General features: G+C 38.5%; 1 protein-coding gene across 2 annotated transcripts in view; it reads left to right on the top strand.

The window, feature by feature from the left end:
- The window catches only part of LOC131070423 (preprotein translocase subunit SCY2, chloroplastic), a 241,574-nt gene that overhangs the window by 72,396 nt on the left and 143,551 nt on the right, over window positions 1-25,627 (top strand). For both annotated transcript variants that reach the window (XM_058005936.2, XM_058005935.2), the window contains one exon: window positions 22,650-22,738. In XM_058005936.2, the coding sequence (XP_057861919.1) occupies window positions 22,650-22,738 (89 nt within the window). The remainder of the gene's footprint in view (window positions 1-22,649; window positions 22,739-25,627) is intronic.

Genomic DNA, 25,627 nt, shown 5'->3' with positions numbered 1-25,627 from the left:
TGTCATATACTTATAGTAAGTGGCATTCGTGAGATAGGACATAGAAAATATTAAATGCTCCTCTCATTTGCCACAAGCAAGAAGATAGTTAGACATATACAATAAGAACGTAATAATACATATCAGATAATAGAAATATATCTTGCATATTGAATTGAGAATTGAACAACTTTTACAACATGAACAAATGTAATGATGGAGTTATGCATGATGTTTGTTTGTTGGAACCTTGTACAGTTAGGAAAGCTATGCAACAAACAATGCATATTGAACAATTGAATTGCGCCTCTAGAATTTTCATGTGAGTCAAACCATAGGATGGAAAGATAAAAATCTCAGATACCGGTTCTTGCAGAAAATGGCCAAGTCCGGGTCCTGGTTCTTGCCCAGTCCTGGTCTGAGCTTAGTTCAACCTGGGTCCCACCTGGGTCCTGCCCAGGCGACTGGGTTCCCTGTGGGACCTGCCAGGACCCACAGGGAACCCAGTCGCCTGGGCAGGACCTGGGTGGGACCCAGGTCGAACCAGGCAGACTCGGGTGAACCCAAGCCCATGGGTTCCCAAAAACGGGGCCCATAGGTCAGAAAACAAAAAAAAACAAATAAAAATAGTTTTTTTAATGCTTTTTTATACTTTACTGTGTCGTGACATTTTCACATTTTGAAACTTGAATTAGTTGAAACTTGAAACTTGAATATTATCCTTTTTGCAAATTATGAATATGATATTACATTTACGATATATGAATATCAAAATATTTACTGGCATTGGTAATTATGGATTTATGATTTATGATCTATCTGTTATCATTTATGTATCATTGTATGGGAAAGTTACATTGTATGTTTCATAATTGTATGTTTGAACTGTGAACATATATATTTATAATTTTGATGTTTGAACATATGTATAATATATGACATATATATATATATATATATATATATATAATTAAAAAATATATATATATATGTGTGTGTGTGTGTACGGACGAACCCGTACCCCCAATTTTTTTTTGCCGAATCCGCAAATCTGTACCCGAATCCGAACCCGACCTGGTAACTTAGATAAAAATGTCACTAATCAATAAAAATGAAGCCAACTTCTTTGACTCAAGACATCACTAAGCTCTCTCCTCAATAAGAGGAAGAGAAAAGAGAAAAAGGTATATATTGTTTTTGTGATAGCAAATGGTTTAGTCATCCTAATTGTACTACTATTTAGAAAAGATTAATGATAAATGAGAATGAGGTCGAAGATGAGGGAGAAGTAGCTACAACCAAACAAAGTGGAACTTCAACATGAGGATTTAGAAAAATAAAGTGCTTCTATCTCCCTACATGTATTAAATGACACAGGAACACCACAGAACTGAAAGTGATTGGTTATATCAAAAAGTGAAAGGTAATAGTGTTGGTTGATGAAAGTAGTGCACACAACTTTATTGATAGAAAGATTGGGTCATAATTTCAATAGTTTTGTGTATTTGGTGTCAAATTTTCAGGTCATGATAACCAATGGGAAACAACTCTATTGTGATGGTAAATACCATCATATAAAACTCTCAGTGGGAGATTATCTACTAGATTTAGAAATGTTTGCTATTTAATTGGGGGAACAAATGTAGTTTTGGATTTCGAATGGTTGAAAAAGTTGGTAGTGTCGATTAATTTTCTTGAATTATTCATAGCTTTCAGTATAAATGGTCAAAAGTGTAAATTATAGTGATACAATCACCACCTAGTCAAACTATCAGCTTCCATAAGATGGGTAAATCACTTAGGAAAGGTTCTTATGGCACAACTACATTTTGGAGAAGCACGAGATGTGAAAACTGAAGATCCATTAGAGCTTCAAGAGATCATTTAACACCATCAATGGGTTTTTCAAGAGTCCAATCTTGAAATTCCAATCACAATGACTAAATTTTTAAATGCTTTGAAAAAATTGAATTAATCACACAAATCATTGAAAATGAAATTGTGGAAACAAACACAAGTATGCAAAAAATTGACACCTTGAAATTTGATTTGCATTCCTTCGAAAGTTTACAAGGAAACCTCCACAATTGTACAACTAATAGTTGCACAAAATTATTACACTGTACCAAGTTATTAAACTTCTATATTGTATCTATCTTCATATTATTCAGCTTAAAAATCTAATCTTCGAAGAACAACATTATTATCTCACATCGGGAGATGACTTGGAAATAAGTCTAAATCATTAGTGCTTATTTGCATTGTATTAAACTTAATTAATTAAATAAAATATTTTCAGTTTATCATTAAAGTTTAAATCTTTGCATTTTATTAGACAAACTTAGATTGGAGGTGACTTCTCAATACATTGTTTTCTCTCTCCAATTTCTTATTCTTTTCTACTTCCAACTTTAGCATGTCATGGACTGTTTTCACTTTGTCATTCATATCTTCTAATGCTTGATTAGTGGTGGGGGTACCTAAATCAATAGTCTCGAAGTCATAGTCTTCTGCTATGGTCTCATCCTCGGGCTTATCTACTTTTGGAGTGGCAATCTGTATTATTCGTGATCCTTCGCCATCTCTAGTCATTTTTGACATCTTCACTGCCTTCTTCTCAGTCTCGAGTTCTATCAAGGAAGTTGTCTAAATCAATAGGATCTTCCTCTTCTATTATCACATTCTTTGCCAACCTTTCCCTAAGCCATGTAGGGATAGCTGATTTCTCTCTCCTACTTGCACTTCATTCAATTGCTGATCCTCTTGGGGTGGGGATGTTACTTCTTGATCTTCGTCTTCAATATTCATATTTATATAATTGCTTGCCCTATCGTTGACTAGCTTAGGCGAGACTGACTTGTCTTGACCTAATGGTTACTTTCCCTTGTTTGTCCTTTCACACTTGTTTTGAATTGTAGATTCCATGGACTCATTCACCCCATGATCAATGCTTTCTCTAGGTGGGTGATCCTCCTGGGCAGCCGCTTGATTCATTTCCATTTCATGCACAGAAGAGGTATTGGTAGAAGGTCGGTGTCCTGCACTTGACTTATGTTTCTTCTTTGGAGGCTCTTCTTTGTTGGTTTCTTTCCTCTCAGATCCTTTGGAATGAGCTGACTGGGTGGCACTTCTACTATTGCTTTCACTTTCTATCTCATCATTTGAAGATTCTACCTCTCCCATCAATTCGAATGTCATCTGGGTACTTTGACTCTTAATTACATGGATTTGGGCATCTACCCATTGTCTTGTGTATGATAAAATTGGCTTCATTAAGTCTTTCAAGTCGGTGCTCTCCACCTCAATCCAATTGACTTTCACTTCTTTGTCTTTCTCTTGCTCATATATTGGTAGGAGGCACCTTCCATTGTCGTGTGCTTGATCGGGAATATTGTAGACTTTGCATGCTCTGACGATCTCAATCGGTAGCATCAAACACATTCTTTTCCTTATGTCTAGATCATCCTTAGCATTCATGAAATGATCTTCCAATTGTAACTTATGCTTGTGTCTTCTTCCACTTGATCTCTTGATGCTACCGCAAAGATTGAAGCTATCTCTAGAAAATTATGGAATAAGAAGGAGAGACTTCAATTCTTTACTCACCTTCTTTGTTGTTTGCAAGGATGGGCACACTTCCAATGACCATTTGACTGAGATGGGAAATGGAATTCTCAACTTTTGTTTATTCTTCTGTACTTTGTTGTATGCCATCAGCCTCACCAACTCAAGCAAGACTAGCTTGTCAGTAGGATATCTCGGTAGCATGTAGGGTGGACAAGAGCATCCCTGTACTCTTATGTAGGTGAACTTGGGAAATTGGATAAACCAAGCACCAAACTTTTCTACTAGCTCTTTCGCCTGTGGGGATAGTCTTTGATGAATGCCACTTTGCAAAGTCCTTGTTATGTGCATAGTGAAGGCATCATTCACTCTTCTGTAATGTGTCTTGCTAGGGTAATGTAGTTGTGTATATGACTCACATGTTCTCAATTCTCCGACTCTTGTACCGACTCGACCTCTATAGATTAATCTTGCATATTCATGAGCTCTGGCAAGTGAGTATATGATGTATGAACTCATGTAGAATGTCTTGGTTTGCACAAGTCTGTTGAGTTGTGTATCAATGTTATTGCTAATAATCCTTGCCTAGTTGATTCTCTCCTTTTTAGTTGATATGATCTCCATGAAGTAAAACATCCAATTCTCGAACTGTGAAGCTTTAGGGGCTCCTACAATTCGGTTGAGCATAGTGATCAAATCACTGAATTCCTCCTTGAAGTCAATTTTGTTGAGCTTGGCGGGTATCTTGGATAAGCTAGGCCTGCTCTTCAATAGCCAATGCTTGTTGATTATGCCAAGGCATTTGTCGGGATCATCATCATAGACTACTTGTGCCGCTTCCTTACTCTTCTAGATCATGCTGCTGAATTTAGGTATATGGAAGGCTTCACTGATAGCCCTCTCGGAAAGGTAGGCAAGTTCTCTACCATCAGGTGCCACTATCATCCTTTTCCTCACATCATAGTGCTTGGTACACTCAACGATCAATTCATTGCATTGCATTGCACAGCTGGAGGGAAGCCTGTTGCTTTGAGCATTCCACTCTCGATCATCATCTTTGAATATCCGGAAGGCTTGGTGGTGTATAACAGTCCTTGGAATTTCCTCATGTTGATTTGGCCAAGGTTGGTGTCCCCTACATTGCCCCAAAATGATGTAATCTTGGATTCCATCGTCTCTCCCTTTGAGGAGTCCTTGATGAGAGCCTGCCGTACTCCTGCCATGTTCTACCTGTGAGAGTTGTTGAAGTTAGTTTTATGATATGATATTAATGCTTAAAAGTGGAAATTAAATGCCTAGGTGAAGAATTTCTGCTCTAGAGCTGATAATTCATCAAAATCTTCAATATTGCTTAAAACCCTAGGGGCCTATGTTAAAACCCTAGCTTGCAAAACTTGATTTCATTTGAACATGACCATCTAAGCTAAAGAAGTACACCATGAAATGTGTTTAGATGATTTTAGTGCAATTGATTAAAGCTTCCTATGATCAAAATCAGGATTTCCCTCCAAAAAATGATCAATCAAACCTGTCTCAGTCCTGCAAATCGAGTAAAAATGGGCTGGTAACTTTGAATAAATCGATTCTTTGGCAAAATTGTCCTCTCTTAAGGCTTTGCTGATGTAGAATTGATAATCTTTTTCCAAATTTGCTGTAGATCAAGGATAGGTTTGCTGATGTTTGATGGCTACAATGTTGCTGATGTTCAACAGTCACAATGTTGCTGTCCTTAATAAGGAAATTTGCTGATTCAAGAAGTCAATTCGCTGTGGATAGTGATCAAATTCGATGCCTCAATGACTTCGCCTCAGCCTTGATCAAAATCACAATCAATAATAGATGAATTCGCCTTCTCAGCAATGGCAAACTTGACAATATTTAATCTCTGTTATGTCTGATCAGAATCGCCACCTTCATAAGAGCATTTGCAATATCGATTTTGTGTTGATCAAATGTAATGATCAACACAACTTTATAGTTGTTGAAGGGACGCTATACCTCATCACAAAGCTGACTTGGGATTATCATTTAATGATTTGCAATAAAAAACAAAGGGCTGACTTGTGAATTCAAACTCAACTTTTAAATAAAACGCCCTTCCTTCAATCATGGGGCCTAATCAAGGTGGTGCCTATATTAAATATATTCCCCTTAAAAGATCATATTCATTAAGTTGCACTTTGGGGTGTCATTGGAAGTGACATACCTTAAGTTGCACCTTTTCATTGCCAAAGGAAGTCTTTCCATGCTTAAGTAACACATTTCTATTGCCAAAGGAAGGGATCAAATCCTCATGTCACTGATTTCCATTGCCAAAGGAAGGGATGAAATCCTTATGCCTCCACTTGGAGGAGGCAAAGGAAATCCTCTAAGATGGTTTAAGTCGCACTTTTAGATCCTCAAAGGAAATGAAATCCGAAATGAGTAGTACAGACATTTGAAGCTTGATCGGAAATAGAATCCCTTAGTTCATCGATCTTGACCATCAAAGGGAATAAAATATCTTAAGTTGCTGTTCTAGGCAATCGAAGGCAATGATGGAAATGTCTAAGTCATTATTCTAGGCAATCAAAGGCAATGATGGAAATGTCTTAAGTCACTGTTCTAGGCAATCAAAGGCAATGATCTAAGATGCTAGCTCATGAACCTGACCTTCCATTGGAAATGATCGATCTCATTCACACTAGATATTGTTTGAGTCTCTTAGCCACGTTCTTGGCAAAAAAAATAAAAAATGACCTCTTTCAAAGCAATGCAATGCCTTAGCTTACTGATTCAAGGGGTCAAAGGAAGTCAAAAGCTTAGGTCCCTGGTTGGAGAGGGCAAAGGAAGTCATCTCACTATGGCAATTCTCGCTGTCTTGATCAATTTGCTTCCATCTTCTCATGATGTTTGACCTCTAAAATTAACTTGCCTTAGCCACATTTGCATCTCATTTTCATCAAAGCAAGCAAACGAGGTGAATTGTTGACTCTCAAACTGCTGGATGCACCATCAACTTCAAACTCATTCACTCCAAAGGATCGCCCCTAGCAATCTCACCCCCCCCAAAAAAACCTAAAACTGAAATCGAAAGAGGGGGTCCCCATTTGTGGTGGGGCGATATGTGAAATGGTCATAACAGGACCCTTTGTGGGTGATTAAGGGCTTTTTGGTTGACCCTTGGATTGTTTATTTCAGTACTCTCCATCTCAGAGATTCAGATTTTTGGTGGTTTGCCTTCTAGATTTTTTTCAGGCTTCGTTTGTACTTAATATGTTTAGTAAGTCTCTTGAGCATTTGGTCCCATACTTAATATTTGTAGTAAGTCAGTTTTTTCAGGCTCCGTTTGTACCTAATATGTTTAGTAAGTCTCTTGAGCATTTGGTCCCATACTTAATATTTGTAGTAAGTCATCTGGATGGTTGGAGGGTATCACGTCTGTCATTGGGTAGTTGGTAGAATTAATAAATGTTCCGATATTGATATTTATTGGAGTTATGATTAATATTAATTTATTGAAGTTTCAACTTTAATAATATTAATTAAATTATTCTTTATATTAAGGGGATATAAGGAGTATTAATTGCATAAGTTATTTTAATGATTTTAAAGTCATTCATTAGGTCTTTATGGGGGCACCAACTACATTAAATGATTAATTGAGATAAAATGAAATTATAAAAGTGCATTTCATTTCCTCCAAGTAATGGGTTTTTGAGAAGTTTATAAAAGGGCTCTTGAGAGCTCATTAGTTCATTCATGTTTTGAGAAATCAATGAAGTTCATGGAGAGAAAGGGTTTGCTGATGATGTTTCAGGTTTTCTGACAATGAAAGCTCTCAAAGGGATCAATGTTTGTAGGTGTGGAAGATCACCTAAGGTCACTCTTTGATAATCTCACTCAGAGATTGTATTTGTGCATCATTGAAGCCAGTTTGCAAAGTTAATAGGGCATCTGGGAGTCGATTTTTTGCAGATTGGAAGAGATTGAAGGTCATTTTGGAGAGCTGTACCATTCACTAGCCCAGCCGTACCTTTCTCAAGGCTGGCCGTACTATTTAATGGTCCCATTGTAGGGTATTGTGAGTTCTTTCAGATTTGATTTTGAAGGGTTTGTCAGCTGTTGAAGGGCGATTATAATCAGTGGAATTTTTAGGGCAAATTAATCTCTTGTTTGTAGTCCTAGGTTGGCCGTACCATACCAACTAGCTGCTGTACCTTTATTCCAGCCTGGCCATACTGTGTAATCTGCTTATATGTTATCTAGATGGCGTTTGATTAGAGTACGTACTGTTCTTTATTAAATCAGCAATAAAGTTCTCGAGTTTTTGGAAAGTGAATTTAATTCCTTGTGTTTAGAAAGATTATCTAGCATTCCTCTTTAAATTCTTGTAATTTATTTCATTATATCTTGAAAACACAAAAAAAATCAGAAATTAGAAAAAACAAAAAAGAGACAAAAATCAGAAAATTAAATATATACAGAGGGGTGGGATATTTCAATGGTAACAAAGCAGAGTTTTCCTAGCATCCTGTGTAGAGAAAATTCGTGAGGGAAAAGTTTCAGCAAGCTGTGAGCGAGGTAACCTTGCCGCATTTTGATGGTAGTGATAAATGCACTGCGAGAGCTTGGGTATAGAAGTTGGACATCTTTCTTTCTTTGAGGCCTATGCCAAAGGAGGACACGATTAAGTTTGCTACTTTACACCTCGATGGCGTAGTGCATGAGTGGGGGTACCATGGTTTGGTGACACTGGGTCACAATCTTATTGTTGGTTTAAAATTTTGTACACTTGGGGAGGCGTGCAAAATTGTGGTTTCAGCCACAACGTGTGAGTTAAATACTCTCCTAGTTTTAAGGGAAGGCTCCCCTTTTCCTTCTATTACAAACTAAACACTAATCTAACTTGAGTGGGACAACATCCTTTTCTCTTTTTTTCAGAAAAGATGATATTCTTCTCTCCTTTTAGGAAAAAAACTCTAACTAAAGTAACAAGTACATAAATTTAGAAATATCATAAACAATAAAGATGCTTTATATGAAAGGAAGCAAAGTTTCTATGAAAGCACAAAGTCTGCCGTCAATTCCCTGGGACGGGAATATAGAAGCAAAGCTCAAAGTCTTCACCTCTCTATTGTCCTATCTACCTTCCAGAATGATTAATATGATAACAATGTACAACTTACAACAACTCAAATTTTGTTCGTGTTGTGCACCTCAAGATTACTATAACTAGGAGCAACTACAAGCACAAAGTCTTATAATCTCTCTCTATTACAAACACTTAGCTATTTTAATCCTCAATATTTGTAGCACAAAGTCTACAAGAATTTAGGTCAAAGCTCCTTTTAACAATCTCACCAGAATCTCAAGTGTATGCATAAAAATATATCACTATGACGTAATAACACAATAGATATAGGAACAAGGTTTCAAAACAAAGTTTGAAACTCAAAATCCCTTCTTGATATTGCTTGAGAAACCAATTTACAAGTATAAAACACAAAGATTTCTGTAGAGTTTTCTTGCTTGCTATAAAGATGAAAATTACATAGAGCACCCTTCGATATATATAGGAGAGGGACTGAGAGTAAAAAGTGGGAGAAGTCCAACTAACTAAGACTTTTTCCACAACCACTATAACTAACTATGACTTATTCCAAATTACAGTCCTATTGTATTTCAACTTGTAATTTGTTTACATGTAATTGCAAGTTACAAGATTACAATTAATGAGTCTACCTGTAATTACAAGTTTCGATACATGTAATTTGTCGAAAGGAAAAAACATAAAACAAAAATAAAACTCAAGCGTCATGAGACGCTACTTGTTCTTCTCTGTCCCTGGCCATGAAAGCTTGAAACTTGTTGATTGACTTCTGCAATTTATCAGGATTTGGGCCTGCTGTATTCCTTGCAACAGCAACAATTTTGATGATGACATCAAAATATCTATTGCTACTCTATGTTCCTCAAGTGCAATCTGCAACCTGTCAAGGAAAACTTGGCAATCCACAAAACTGTTGATTAAGGTCATTGTAAATTGCTTGGATTCCAATTCCTAATGAAGCTTGGACACCAACTCAGAAAGTATTACATCCGCAGGAAGCAACCCTTCATCTTGACATACAATCTTGCAAATCTTGCAAGACATTTTCTCAAAGTTGGAGATAATATCTTGCTCCACTTCAGCATTCATTTCAAGAGCAGCTTGAATATCTTTAATCAAGTCCTTGACAACTAATGACCTATTGATCATAAGTTATTCAAACTCAATATACCTTTCCTTGTTTGGTATCACAGTAAGATTGCATAGGATTTCCAATTTGACTTGTCCATTTCATGCCAAATTTTCAAATCTCTTTTTGTGGACTCCAGACTTTTCTTAAAAGCTTTTAAAGTCTGGTTTAGTTTCATCTTTGCTGCCCTTACATTGCCTAGCACCAGTAAGGCTTTCTTCACCACTTGAGCACTTTGACTTGCTAGTCGATCTACCCAAGAATCAGTAGCTTTGGCCTTTTGAGCATCTTTCTCAACTTATTTTGATGGACTCTTCGGAAGTAGAGGAAGTCAAAGGAGCAACCTTTTCCGAAGAACTAGTGATCTTTTGGATCACTGAGATGAGTTGTGCGTTTTCCTCCTTGAGCTTTCCTTGTTTGCTAGGGGCTTGTCATAACTTTGAACCAATGAAGCTACCAAGTCCTCAGCATAATGCATCATTCCGGCATGTGTCCGCTTTCCTAGTTCCACTCTCATGAACTTGTAATCAAATAGCTGCATTTCTCCTTGTGGCTTATCAACAAGAGGTTCTGCTACCTCTACATATCTTGCTACCTCTACATATTTCATTTTATTATTGTCTACAACCACTCGTGAAATTGTCTTGTCTTTCTTGGCAACCTTGGGCTTAGATTTTCTAAGCTGCTGAAAGTCAAATACATCAAGAGAAATCTCCTGCTTTTTCCTCTTAGGAGTGATTGAATTCAATCATGGGGGTAAATCTAATGAGCTTGCATTGGTAATAGCAACTGTAGTTTGTGTAGAAATAGGATTTGCTTGTTCTACAGTTGTTATTCTACGTGAAGCCTTAGTGTGGACAGTGACAAGTGTTCGCTCAGATGGCAAATCATGGTCAGCTTCAGTCATGAACTTATCAAAACTTATGGCAGAAGTATCAATTTCAGGAAGCAATACACTTCGTAGAACGACATATGAAGGATTTACATCAAAAACATTTTCCAGGCTGCCATGTGAAACTTTCATAGGTATGTCTGGAAATGATGATGACACATTAGTGCAAATAGATACACTTGGCTCAACAGAATCAACTTGAATCGTAGAGAAAGAATCCACATCTTTGTCTATTGGAGACATAGGAACATCCAAAGACAATTGGGGAATGACCATATGAGGAGAATCTTCATTCAAAGCAGCAGGAGATTCTGGAGCATTCTCCTCTTGTGGTTCATCCTCAGGGTCAATGACGTGAATTTGCACTTGAGGCTTCTCTTTTCCTTTCAATGACACCTCTTCTGGAGGAATAATCAAATCCCTACCAACCCTCAACTTGATTCTAGTACCGGAGGAAGAAGCACCTGTCGAATCATCTTCTGCCCTGACCTTAATTTTTATGGTTTTTACATTATTGCTTTTCAGCCAAGCATTGGTGTTAGCAAGGATGGGCTGTAATCTATCAAAGATTGAGGTACATTCCTTTTGCGACCATTGGACAGATGGAAGAGGAGCTTCAGCGACCCTTTGTTCAATATATTCTGGATCAAGGGTTTTCCCATCATCTACCATGCCTTCTAGAATCTTGGTTAGATCCAAATCTACAATTTGCTCCAAGGTAAGACTGTTGTAGTCCATCTTCTTAATGTCTTTTGTACGAAGATCAACCTAGATATCATCAAGGCGATGAACATGAGTAAAGGCTCTCTTGATTTTATCCTTCATTCCTCGATAATCAAAATTTTTTCTTGCCTTGAACTTCGTTAATTTTATTTCTTGAAGTTCTGTCGCCATTGCCTTGTCTCTTGCTGATGTTGTTAAGGAATATCAACCAATTTGCAGTGGATTATGTGAGGATATGTTGATGCCTAACTTATGTTGAGCTAACTGGACTACATGAACTGTCATCAGCTGTCTAGCCAACTCCATTAGGATAATCTCTTCAGTAGGATATCTCGGAAGCATATATGGATGACCTTCAAAACATCCAACTCTCATGTAAGTGAAAGTTGGGAACTGAAGGAACAAGCATCCATATTCATTCACTTTCTTCCAGGCTGCCTCAAACACTCTCTTGTTCTTAAGTGTTTTGTCAAACAAACACATGAAATGGCCAAAGAACGCATCCTGCACCGTCCTGTAGTGAATCCTGCTGGGTCTTAAGGTGAGTTGATCATAATATCTCTATATTGGTATCAACGATCTGTCACCTTTGGTAGAAAGACCAAAAAATTGTCCAAGTGACGCTGCTATGTACACCAGGTAGGAATTCATGTAGAAAGTGACAGTGGTTGAAACTTGTGAGAGCTGCTCACATAGGTTATCACTGATCACTTCACCCCAGAAGATATGAGATTGAGCTTTTCTCATGACCACAATGTATTTGTACATCTAGATCTCAAATACATTAGATTGTTTCAACCCCATTATCTTGCTCAAAAGTGTGATCATATCACTATTTTCTTTAATGAAATCAGATCAATACAATTTGGGTCATCGAGAGAAACAAGTCTTGGGAGTCTTAATCCATTTAGACTATATGCCTTATGCAATCTGATCTTGTTTGGTTGTAGTGATCGAGGGCATTCTTCATGGAGATATCTGCATATACTGTAGCAACATGAACCTTGAAGATTTTACCAATGGTTTCTGCATCCAATCTGATAATAATATTGACATCATCTTTGATCGTCTCAGACCCTCTGTCAAAATGAGCAACGCTTTGGTTCCAAGGCAGCCACTGGGAAAGTGGAAACCAAGTGAATATGACTATTCAAGAGCAACTGCATGTTATGGCTTGGTGATCCTTCCGCTTTCTCAAGGAACTCGGACATATCAACATGCCTCTCCGTGTCTTTAATTTCATCAACAGGGGAGCTCACTAGGGAAGGAGCAATCTCATTTTGATACTTGTTTTTTTACTTCATCTTTTTGTTTGAAGGAGATGTTGGTTCTTCTATCATCGAGCAAGAATCAACAACACTGCGATGAAAACTCCAAAGAGTCGACATCATCACAAGCTATGGGAGAAGCCATGACACTTTCTTCAAACAAAAAGAGATTGGCCATGGCACTTTCTTCAAACAAAAAGAGATTGGAAGACAATGCCCAAACTTAGACCTATCATAATATTTATCATGGAGAAGGTGAAAAAGAATGGACAAGTTTTAAAACATGCATTATAGATAAGACATTAATGGTGACAAGGGCAGAATTTCGGATCTCAAGGTGTGGATTGCAAGTGAATAACAATGAGCTTGAAAAGGTGGAAATGACTAATGCGAATGTAGGGAAAAACCTTATCACTTGCACTTGTAATCGGGTCTTGAAAACTCAATTGCAAGTATACAAGTTTTGTATGTTTGGAAATAGCTTGCAATCAGGTCTTGAAGACTTGATTACAAGTATATCTGATAGACGCAAACTTCCAATCGTATTTCCAAGACCCAATTGCAAGTGAATGTGATAATTGCAAACAAATGATAGGATAAGCTTGCAATTGGGGTTAGGAGACGAGATTGCAAGTGTGCATACTTGCAAAAACAAAATTGTGAAAGAAACCAGCTTGCAATCGGGTCTCAAAATCCCGATTGCAAGCAAAAGAGATAAGTAATAGGGATACAACTTGCAGTCGAGAGTTTGAAGCCCGATTACAAGTGCATATGTGACGCGTAAAGAAAGGATGACTTGCAAAACAAATAACAAACTCAGCCAAGACACTTGCAATCGGGGGTTTGAAGACCGATTGCAAGTGTCTATGTGACGAAAGGCAAAGAAAAGCCGAAACTTACTTCACAAAACACATCACACACCTTTTTTTAACAAGAATATTCATTCAAGGGAACAACACATGTGACGTAGGGAGAAGAACAATGGGAAAGATGCGTTCCCTACATTATCACAAAAACAAAAATGAAGAAAAAAAAATGCTAGATTGCACTAACCTCCAAATGAAACCCTAAAGAGATGGAGAGAAAGCTCACCCAATCTCTAGATGTAGCTTCAAATGGAAAGATGAAATGATTCAAAAATCCTCACACAAGAGCTCTAATAAGCGAGTGAAGAGGAAAACTCCTATTGGAAAACAACAACGCATTAAAGAGACTTCCTTCAATATTGCGGGATGCAAGGAAAGATGAATCGGGCTTAAAAGCTCGACAAAATGCAAAATACGCTCACTTAGCTTCGCAAGACACTTGTAATCGGGGTATTAACACCCGATTACAAGTAAAAAGTGTTGGCGGCAATATTGTACATGAAAATAAAACTAGTTAATTAAGTTGTAATTGTCTTGGTTAGTTGGCAACCGCGGGGTGGTAGTTGCGGTGCCACGGTTGGCGCTCGCACCCCCTCGGTACCTTAAAATACTTCTGAATGTAACTTGTGAGGAAAAACAATTATGAATGGAATAACATTTCTTATACTTGTCTGATATCTATGGCGTTATCATTCTGCATTACGTGCTTTATGCTTTAAGTTATTCACTCGGGAGGGTAAACATTTGGCGTAGTTGCCTAGACGTACTCGGGGACGGAAGACGCGGATGGTGCACGGACGCGATGGGCCTACCCGTCGGTGAGATGAACCCAGAGGCCGACGATGCTCACACGGAACAATCGGCGAAGGGGAAATTGAACCCTGTAACAATGTTGAGATAAATTGTGGCCGAAAGGAAAAATAATAAAAAGGTTTTTTTTTGTGTACATGGCGTGTGCTTGCTATGTACGGAAGTGATTAATGCCCAACTTATTGAATAACGACAGAAATAAAAAAGCAGAAACGGATGAGTGGGAGGCCACGCAGAGGGCCTTGATTCTGGAACAACGTGTAGAACGTAGACGGAGGTTGAGGCAACTTGCCGAAGGACGACCTGCCGAAGGGTTGCCTGAAGGGAACCAAGGAGGTGTCACGGAGGGTTCAGAAGCCGAGGGGAATTTCTATGTGTCGCCAGACCACCATAGGGTGAGAAGCCACAAAGAGTTTCTGGAGGAAACAAGGTTACGGAGAGATCTAGTCGAAGAGACTCAGGATCGGTTCAGAAACTTATCCCTTACACCACAAAGTGAGGATCACCAAAGGGAGCCAGGAGTGGGCGCGGGTGACAACAAAGGGGAGGATAACCGTACGGTAGGTGCCACACTCGGTAGGCAAATCACCGTACCTCCAGTCACCCACGCAGGACACACCACTGGCATCGGAGGGACCAGAGGGAGCGGCGCAAGGGCACAGCCACAGCCACAGCCACCTCCAGGCAGGAATGGTACGCTTTGAGGAACTTGGAGTATGTCTCGGCTGGACGTGCGGTTGCCTTGGTGGATGCACAGAGGGCTCGGGAGGAGCTGACCACCAGGTTGGAGGCAGTAGCGTGAGACTTAGCCCAGCGTACCCAGGAGTTGGATGCCAAGAGGGCAGGGCGGGTGGCTATCGAGGACAAATTGGCTAGGGAGACAGTATCATTTGAGTAGTAGTTGGTGGAGGCTGAGACTGAAACGCGTGTTTTGCAGACAAGTTTGGTTTAGGCACAGGAGGATTGTGATGTCAAAGGAAGCACTAATGGTGAAATCCGCACTTGAGCATAGGATGGTAGCAGAAAAGGGTTTTTAAGTGAGGACGCAGCAGGTGTATAAGTTCCGGGCTCGACTAGCGTCAGCAGTTCTGTTTAATGTCATCTCTATTTTGTATTAAGTCGTCCGGAGACGACTTCTTTTCTTTTGGGGGGGATGATGTTGGCGGCAATATTGTACATGAAAATAAAACTAGTTAATTAAGTTGTAATTGTCTTGGTTAGTTGGCAACCGCGGGGTGGTAGTTGCGGTGCCACAGTTGGCGCTCGCAGCCCCTCGGTACCTTTAAATACTTCCGAATGTAAACAAGGTTACGGAGAGATCTAGTCGAAGAGACCCGGGATTGGTTCAAAAACTTATCCCTTACACCACAAAGTGAGGATCACCAAAGGGAGACAGGAGTGGGCGCGGGTGACAATGAAGGGGAGGATAACCGTACGGTAGGTGCCACACTCGGCAGGCAAAACACCGTACCTCCAGTCACCCACGCAGGACACATACTTGTCTGATAACTATGGCGTTATCATTCTGCATTACGTGCTTTATGCTTTAAGTTATTCACTCGAGGGGGTAAACAAAAAGAACACTTTACATGTATGTTGCCTTGCAAGAAGTACTTGTAATCGGGTGTAGGCTGGACTTTTAAGAAGAAAAAAGAGCTAACTTGTCATCGGGTCTTTAAGGGCCGATTAGAAGTATTTCTAACTTAAAGAACAATGAACTTACTTGTAATCAGGTCCTAGAGACCTGATTACAAGTAAAGTGCAATTACTTGTAATGCTATGTTCCACAGAGTTTCGGGGATGGGGACAGCAGGGGACGTCGGGACGTGTTTCCGGTACAGGGGTAGTTTTGGGTCATTTTTCGAGGAGAGGACTTTTAAAAATATAGGTTTTTTTTTTACAAATATAGAGAAATTTCAAATATGCATATCATAACAATGGTAAAGCATTCATCATAGGCATTAATACATTGCACTAGACTTGAATTGAGATTTCACAAGAGAATTGGCAAACATTCTACCAAAATTCAAATGCTTTTATCAATCATTGCCAACAAACATATGTCATAAACATCCATAATAGACATAAACTGATAAATATTAAATATTAAACATCCATAACTATGAGATGACATAAACTGTAAATAGAAAAGTTAAAACATAAAAGGCCATAATCAGCTATCTATCATAATGTCAAGATAACCTAAGAAAATATTTGGCTGTCCTTAACCAGCTGCTTCTTCTCTTCTTGCTGCTCTTTTCCTATTTTGCAAATGTCAAAATGAGTGTCTTTTTCTTCCTTTTGTTTGTTTTATGCATTAGGTTAGGGTTTGTTACATTTTAATGTTTATTTGGGGTCTTGGTGGGGCCAGCCGAACCTCTATTGTAAATTAAAAATGTTTTTATTTATTTATTTAGGACTTTAAAAACTTCTAGGCCATAGGGGACGACCAGTTGTCGTGGGGACGGTCAGGGGACGCCTAGGTGTCCCTTGGTTGTCTCGGGGACAGCTAGCCGTCCTCTACTGCCCCAACACCCGTCCCCGAAACGTCCCCGTGTTTTTGCCAAAAGAGGGAACCTTAGGAAATGACGAATTCCCATCCCCACGTCCCCATTTCGTCCTCGGTACGGGTACGAGGGAAAAATGGCAGGGGACGCGTCCTTGTGGAACATAGTTGTAATGCCATTGAAAAGTTCCTACAACTTGCAGTCACCTTCTTAAAACCCAAAATTGCACAAAAAGGGTAGGAATGAAAACCAAAAATGACCCAAACTTGGACAAAGATGGCAAAAACGCCAATGCAAGATTAGACGCAAACCAATACGAGTTTTTACGTTGTAAAAAGGCCTTAGAGAAATGAAACTATGAATTTTAAAGAAAAATGCATAGGGTTTGTTAATTCAAAAATTAAGACAACACTTATTACCACCTATAATGAGTTTACCACTAAACTCATTAAACGGTTTGATAGTAACGATCCAAAGATGTTTTTCAAGGAGTTTGCCCAACTCAAACAGTATGGTTCTTTGGAGACTTACATTTCCAATTTTTCAGAGATTGTCCGTGATGGTTCCTAGTATCACAGAGAGGAGACTTGTGGTCCTATTCAGTGAGGGACTCTTGGAGCCCTTATGTGGATGGATAAAGGCATTTGATCCTCCCACTCTTCAGGAGGCCATGAGGGAATCACACAACATGGAGCTTTCTGCCCTAAAAGGTAAGTTCCAAGCAAAACCTTTCTCTTTTAACAAAGCTGGCAAGTTTCCCTCAAGTGCTTCAGACCAACAAAACAAATCAGCAGCTGAATTCGGTTATGAAACCATAAATTACTTGAGGAGAATGAAATTGTGCTTCAAATATAAAGGTCCTTGGGAACTGGGTCAGAAGTGCCCTATGAAGGGCAAAGCAAATAAAATGGAATACTATATGTTGATGAATCTAATTCTGAAGTTTCAGATCAGCAATCTGATCATGAGGAAAATGTGGTGGAAAATGTATTTGGAGGGTCAGAAAAGGAACTTGAAGATAAGGTTCTCATGGCGCATCTCTTTAACATTTAGAAAGAGGGTTCATTTAGGATAAGAGGATTCTTGGGTGGACAGCATGTGATCACATTGCTTGACACAAATGCCACGCTCAACTTCATTGATGAGGGGCTTGTGGCCAGACGTGGACTCAAGATAGAGGAGTTTGAGGGGTTTAGAGTAAGGGTTGTTGATAGCTTCACTCTCACGTGCACCATAAGGATTCTTAATCTCACCATGCATCTGAGTGATTATGAGTTCCAGGCTGATTATTATGTTGTTTTTCTGGGTGAGATGGATATTATCTTGGGCTTGAAGTGGCTTCATGCAATTTAAGAGTTTTACCTCAACTTGTGTACAATTGAAATGAAGTTTGAGGTAAATTGTAGGAAACATGTGTTGAGAGGGATGTTAGATGGTGGCCTATGCGTGATTTCCCTTAGGAGGATGGAGAGATTGATTAGGCATGATCAGGTGGAGTGGGCTGTAGTGTCTTTTGATGGCATCAGAGGTAGATAAGCAAGAGTGTAGTTATCCTCTGGATGTATAGGTATTGACGACTAAACACAGTAAAGTGCTTAGTGATATACCACCTAGGAGACCTCCAAACAGGGGCATAGAGCACATCATACAGTTGGAGTGTGCAAAACCTATGATCATCACCTCTTATAGGCATCCTAAGCGGTTAAAGGATGAGATAGAGAACACCATTAAGGAAGTACTTGATATGGGTCACATTCATCCAAGAAAAAGCCCTTTTGCGTCTTCAGTTGTTTTAGTGAAGAAAAAAATGGAATACTCCGAATGAGCATTGATTATCGTGTGTAGACAACAAATATGCCGCTCATAAATAAATACTACTTTATTATGTTTTGTTAATAAGGGGATTGTAATTAGTTCTTGAGAGTTGGGTCGGTTGTTGATGGTTGGCAGTCTTAACCAACTATTTGGTACTATTTACATTGTTGTTGTATCGAGACTAGATCGTGTTGATGATATACATAATTACACTTGGTAATAAAGAAACATCATTTTGCCATATGTTGTGTTAAATATTTATTTACTATTATTCTATTATGTTGCTGTGTTTTGTTTATTTTTTGTAAGTTGGCATTGTTCCATTCTGAAGAAAACATTTTGGTGCTGTTGCCGGTTTGAACTCGGAGATCAATATGACGATAGGCGGTATGCATGCGTAATGGGCCGACCATTCAGACAACAAGTACGAGTAACCGAAAGTGACTATGAAGAAGAGGTAACATGGGAAGAAGCACGGGAAGATCGATTGACAGAAGACTTGGTATATCTATGGGAAGTTTTGGTCTCTCAGTACATGTAGAGGGAAGCTCAGGAGTGAGCGGTCCTTGAAGAAACGGTACATGATGAACTCACAGTGAACCTTGCGGTCTTCAATCTTCTTGGAAGAATCCCAAGGTTGTTGGCACAAAACTTGATTGAATTGCAAGACCAACGGGAGGAAACCGATCGAGAGCAATGTTGGCAACAAATATTACAATGATACAAAGAGAGGACCTGTAGGGAGGAAGAAGAATAGGATATTGGTAGACGCCGTACCCCTGACAATTAATGCCCCTATGACCAAATAAAGACCAATGTACCAGAAACACTCGAGAGGAAGGAGGGGATTGGTAAGGAGATCTCTCCGCTTAAGAGAGCAAAGTGAGAGGAGACGACGGTTACAAGGAATTGTTGAAGGTTCGGTGAGTCCAATGCGAAGTAGGAGTCAGAGTGCCAACTGAAGTTGTAGTCGGGAGAGAGAAAGACTACGTACGTGGAGCTAGTTGGAGGAGGTTGCCAAAAAATTGCCCCTCCCGGATGACAAAGTAAGTGAAAACCTCGCCAACCAGGCAAGTAACCAAACCGTACACCGTTGCTTCAAGTGAAGTTTCTGAACCTAGTACAAGTACTAGCAGCTCGTCTGTATAGTTGGTATGTGACGAAGAAGAAAGGAACCTACAGACAGAAGTTGTCAAACTTTTTGAAACAAACTTATACCGTATCGAAAATCTGTCCCCCACCGAGCAACCTAGAATAGGGGGTCTGAGCTGAAGACTTCGAGGAGGAGAGAATATAAAAGTGAAGAAGGTGACCAAGGTGTAGAAGACGTAGAAGGTGGACGTGCAGAGAGCTCACGTGTGGCTGAGAGTGCAAGAGAGGCACGAGACGTAGATGAGAGCAAGATGGTCCAATTTGGTCGAATACACACGATACCTTCCAAGTGAAGACAATATTGAACACCAACATTTGGATGATCTTGCCTATTCTGGCTCATCTGAGACTCATCTTTATTAGGTTGTCATGGGTTTCCTGCCACCACGTGTGATAGTCGCTACCACTCAGCCCTTCCCATGTCTGGGTATGTACTGTGACTAGATCATCCTTCTCCACACAAGACTGAGTCTTTTTGCCTTTTCTATTGCTTGGTGTTGCCATGGCTCTTGATTGTGAAGATTGTCCCTTGTTCTTGTCTCGGGGGTTTCCAAAGCTAACCTTTACCATTCTGTAGTTAAATTTTATGTGGCAGAGTGCATTTTTGTTTGGTTGCGTTTCCATACAACTCCCAACTACCATGTGTGCGCAATTTTGTCCCGTGCAGAAACCGTTTTTGCAACTGTTTTCCTGTTCTCTACTGTACAACCAACCTTGATTTGCTTGGTACGGATTGTACAGTACGACTGCACCCCTTGTGTGTAGGGTGATGGGTTGTGATATCTGTACAGGCTTGTAACCTAGAAAGGTTGCCTTCTCTAACTTCTATAACTTGTGTTGTACTTAGGCTAGATCTCTTTGGTCTTAGAAGAACTTGTTGATCCTTGAATTCAATGGCAAAGCTCTTATCCTCCATTACCCAAATTGAAAGAAATTTTTTCTTGAGACCAAGAAAAAGCAAAACATCGTTTATGATTAGGTTTTGCATACTTTATGATCATATCAATGCATTTTTTTGAGTTATTTTTTAAAGTGATTTAGACTTGTCTTGGATTTTCCTTTTTTGCAGCATATGCAACAATGAATGAAGCTGGCATGACCACAATTTTCCCCCACATTTCAACAAACATCTACACATCTTGCTATCATTGAATTTTGGGATATCACATCTTGCAAAGCATTATTTTTAAACTTTCAAAATCTCTTTTTCACTTTTAACATCTGAACTGAAGTGATGGTAGCAGGGTTAGTGAAGAAAAAAATTGTAAATGTTAGTTTTTGGTCCCCACTATTTGTCTCTTTAGCATTGAAAATGAGTGTTTTGGATTCAGAGAAAGAGAGGAGAGTGGAGAAATTTCGAATTAGGGGCAACAAGACTTGATTTAGCAGGTCTTCTTTCAAGTTTCTGATATTTGGATGACAATTGTGAGATAGGAAAGAATTGTTTGTGGCTCAAAGTTTTGAAATGGTTAAGTGGGCTCTGGGAAGAGAAAGGGGTTTTGGATGGTTAGGATTAGCTTTAGAATGGAGGAGGGTGAATGCAGATTTCAGAGGGCAAAGGTCTGAACATGAAGTGTGAGAATGGTGATAACTAATAAGTTCAATGCCTTCTTAGGAATGCTGACTTGTGAATTAGTACTGTCACTAATGGGATTTGGATCCAAAGGATAATTTTTTTAAGAGCTCAATAAAAGTTTAAATCTTTCTAGGAAAGATAATATTATGGGAATTAAAAATTGTTTTTACAGAAACAAATTTTGTTGTGGATCACAACTTTACGCATATATGCTTTAATTGTAACTTGATATAAAACAGATCTTTATGTGAACTTAAAGATTTGTCTTAAACAACATCTGGAATAAATTTAGAAGAGGTAAATGAATAATTTGTGACTATAGAAATTTATTAAAATCTGCAAAGTCAGATGAGGAAGATTCTTGAATTGGAAAATGGATTTGTTTGGACTCATGATTTGGAAAGTACCAAAAGGCTTTATATTTTCTGCTCCCACATTTCAAGTCATTTCCTTTTTGAATTTTTAAATCTATCGTTTATAAGTGTAGGGGAGGCTCATGGTTTTGAGGGAATTCATTGCTTGTGATATCTGGACCTACAAACCAAACTTTCAGAACAGGGATGATAAATAGTGAAAGGGAAGGTAGAGGTAGATGCATTGAGACACTAGGATGGAGGTATGGTGAATTTTTTAACAAATATGTGTCCTTCAAATTTTGGATTGTGTGCTTTTTTGTTACTTTGTGCCACAAAGAAGACAATGCTCGGCTTGAAACTTCACAAAAACCTTCGTCACTTATGCCAATGATTTGAGGAATTTTGTTTCAAATCGCATATTTCGAAAGAGCTTTACCTTGACACACATTTGAAATGAGACTGAAATAATGAAAATAAAACTATAAAAGCTAAAAATTTGCATAATTATTAAAGTCTCCCTATAAGGAAAACTGATCATGAACCATTTGTAATAATTCTTAGTCGATTCCCAAACACAGGAGTCATGGTGGATGCTCCTTGCCACACAAGATAGCTACTCATACCCTACCATGAGTGGACTACAAGAAGGGAAATATTTGTTGTCAGCATCACCTGCAACATAAGATTAAGTGGGGAATTATGTTTAATGCCCTTGTCTACACTTATTAGGTTTAGCTTGGTGCATTTATATCAGAAATGCTATCTTCTGAAAAGTTCAAAATAGTAGATTAATGTTTTGTGAAGTTTTTATTCTAATTACACCATACAATAATTGTTGATTCTAGTGCTATCGTGTGAAGTTGGCTGTTTCTAACTTCTAAGCAATAGATTATGTGATCGATACATTCTTTTATTTGTAGCGGATCCTGGTGACTTAACATCAGACCTGCCGCTTTCTCTTTTCCAGTTGGGTATTGCTCCCTACATAACTGCATCGATTGCCATACAGGTAAAAGCTTGACTCTCATTCATACTGTTAATATTGATACGATGTTTATGAAATTATTGCACACATCTTAATGCTAAATTTTACTTTCATAGAAAGCAAATTCAGAAGAGATTTCTGAAGTCTGAACTGACCAGGTATTTATATGTGATTTGACTCGATTTTCTTGTGTAAGGAGCTATAGCACATTTTTTTTTGGATTATGAATATTTCTAATTACTAGAAAATCTGAGTACATATTTTCACTGGTATAGGGTAGGTTTACTTTTCCTCGACAGGACAATAGCAATCCTTTGCATAGGACAGTAATTATATAACTTAGTCAGAACCAGTTTGTTATTAGCAGTTCATACATAAAATGATAAAAGAGTAAATGGTAAAAATAAATGGGCAAGTTGGTCTTGAAAGCTGTTGTATTCTCTGTTTAATGCTCAATTTTTCCTTAGCACTTTCCTAGCCTAACTGAATATGCCTTTGAGTCCTTTTACACAACTTTGGTCACTTTTGGACTTTAATATAATTTCTATTCATCTTTCTTTCTCTATAATCTTAGAAAAGTAAAAAGGCTTTCAATTAATGGAGTACTGTGTAGCAAGATATGTAACAGAAGAGCAGTTGGATCTCCAACATATCAGGAAAAACCAGTCTAACCTGCATGGAGAAAACTTGGAGAAACAAAAGTACTTATTGGTCTGATTGAAGCACATAAATGAATGGATCAAATACTACTGAAATCTGATTGGCCGGCAATTACAGATATTGAACTTTTATAGGCCCAATATTTGTGAAGATATCTATTTACGTAATAATAATGCTGCCTTAATTTTCATCATCATTAAAGGTTATTTTCCATTATTTCATAAATTCTTGTTGTAGTATGATAGAAAACCAAACTAGGAGAAATCAAGGGTAAAGTTATTTAGATCATGTAGAAAGTATGAACTAAAAATTAGTGGAAAATGGCAATATAAAAAAAGTTCTATGCTTTTCTAGAGATGGAAGGAAAATATTTGCACAGCTTACTTCCTGTTTTCATCTGTCTTTGCCGTCTTGTTTAGCAGGAAAGTGTGGTCCAGCTCCATATGCAGAGCCAGCTTCTTCTGAATTGTTTCACTCTGATAAACACTAAGTAGTGTAAGATGCTGTCTCAAATTGCCATCTACTTTTGGAAAGCAGACTGTTATTTTTTATTTTATTTTATGTATAAGAACTTCTTCCAACTATTGCTAGAACTTTAACTGTTGTTGATTTTGCAACCATTTTATACATTTCTTCTGCTCTGTGTGGAGTTGAAGTATTTTATGACATCATTCACCTTATCTTCATAGAAGCATTTTCTTTTCACTTGAGTTGTAGCATTCCCTTTTAACCCAATACAATTGTGTCAACATCACACTTATAAATGTCTTGGTTACTGATTTTTCTGCCGTAAAGCTTGCCTATATTTCTTCTTAGGAATAGAGTAGGAGAACACAGCTTATCCTTCTCTAGTAACATTAGTCCTGTACAAGTAACAAAGGCTTCTTTACCAATGGGTCATTCAGCCAAATACTTCACCATCTAGGTCACACATTGTCTTGGTATTGAGGACAGATAAATCCTGGGGAATGTCTGTAGATTATATGTCCTTGAGAAATATTGCCATAAAAAATAGGTATCCACTTTTGCAGGTTGATGATTTGTTGGAGCAACTTCAGCATGCTAAATCTTTTACAATGTTGGATTATAAATCCATCTATGAATCTGAATTGGGGAGATGAATGGAAGATGAGGTTTCAAACAAAACAAGGTTTGTATGAATGGTCAGTTCTTTTAGTTTTTAAAATGCACTTGCTACATTCATGAGATTGGTGAATGATGTATTGAAGCATTTGTTCCAACCATTTGAAGTCGAGACAAATCCAAGTGTATTCTATGGGAAAAGTTTTAGTGTAAGGAGGTAAGTTAGTTTGTTACCATTTAGAAGTATTTTCTAAAGTTGTAAGATTATTCCGTTGATGACAACACATGTATACACTTGTTCAAGTAGTTTAGAAATGCAAGCATTCTTTGTTAGGTAAGAAAGAACTGTTCAAATGGATCATAAATCTCTATAATATGGCTATGTAGAAGAATTGTGGGTTTAGGACATGTAGCCAGATTTTTAGAAATTTTTCCCATTTGCTGATTTCGTAGTGTTTAGGAAATTTTTTGTGTATTACTGGGTCCTTTTCTTTTGCTGCGTGTACTCGTGTGGGTCCAATCCAGGTCATGGTTCATTGTTGCTTTGCCGCTAGGTATGCCTAGGTTGCAAGTTCTTCTGTAATTGAGTGGAATTGGAGTGCATGCTCCTTCATCCACTCAATTAGGGGCAATGTTTGGGTGCCAAAAAACTGATGATTTGGTCTATGTACACTCCAACCTTTGTCTCTTGTCACATAAGACACTTGAATACTATGAGGGCATGACAAAGAATTTGGATCTAAGCCCTTAGTGTGCTGATTTAAATTGCCACAATTGCATAGACGTGTTTTTTATGACAGCGGCGAACACAGAATAAAGTTGCCTAACGGTCACTTCACTCTCTCTTGATCAAAGTACGATTGCATGCTAAGATTGCAAGAAGTTCAAACAATCGACTCCAAGGTTCCTTCGATGCGTGGACGTGACTCAGTTGGCTGATGTGATTGCTGGTAATCCAAGGGGCCTTACGTGTGCATCGTTCTTTCACTTCTTTGTTGTGGCTGGAACTCCATCATCGGATATGGCAATTCTGGGATGCTGCTGCTTCGAATGAAATAAAATGAACTGAAAGTAAAAGGGAAAGGGTTCAGAAGGATCTAAATCTATTCCTAAGGGCAGTGATAACAATGAATAGTGCTCTGGTGGACAAATTCCAAATAAACCAAGCTC

This window comes from Cryptomeria japonica, chromosome 3 (assembly GCF_030272615.1).
Source record: "Cryptomeria japonica chromosome 3, Sugi_1.0, whole genome shotgun sequence".
NCBI classification, from domain to species: domain Eukaryota; kingdom Viridiplantae; phylum Streptophyta; class Pinopsida; order Cupressales; family Cupressaceae; genus Cryptomeria; species Cryptomeria japonica.
Note: the sequence above shows the minus strand (reverse complement) of the source record. Positions and strands in the feature narration are given on the sequence as shown.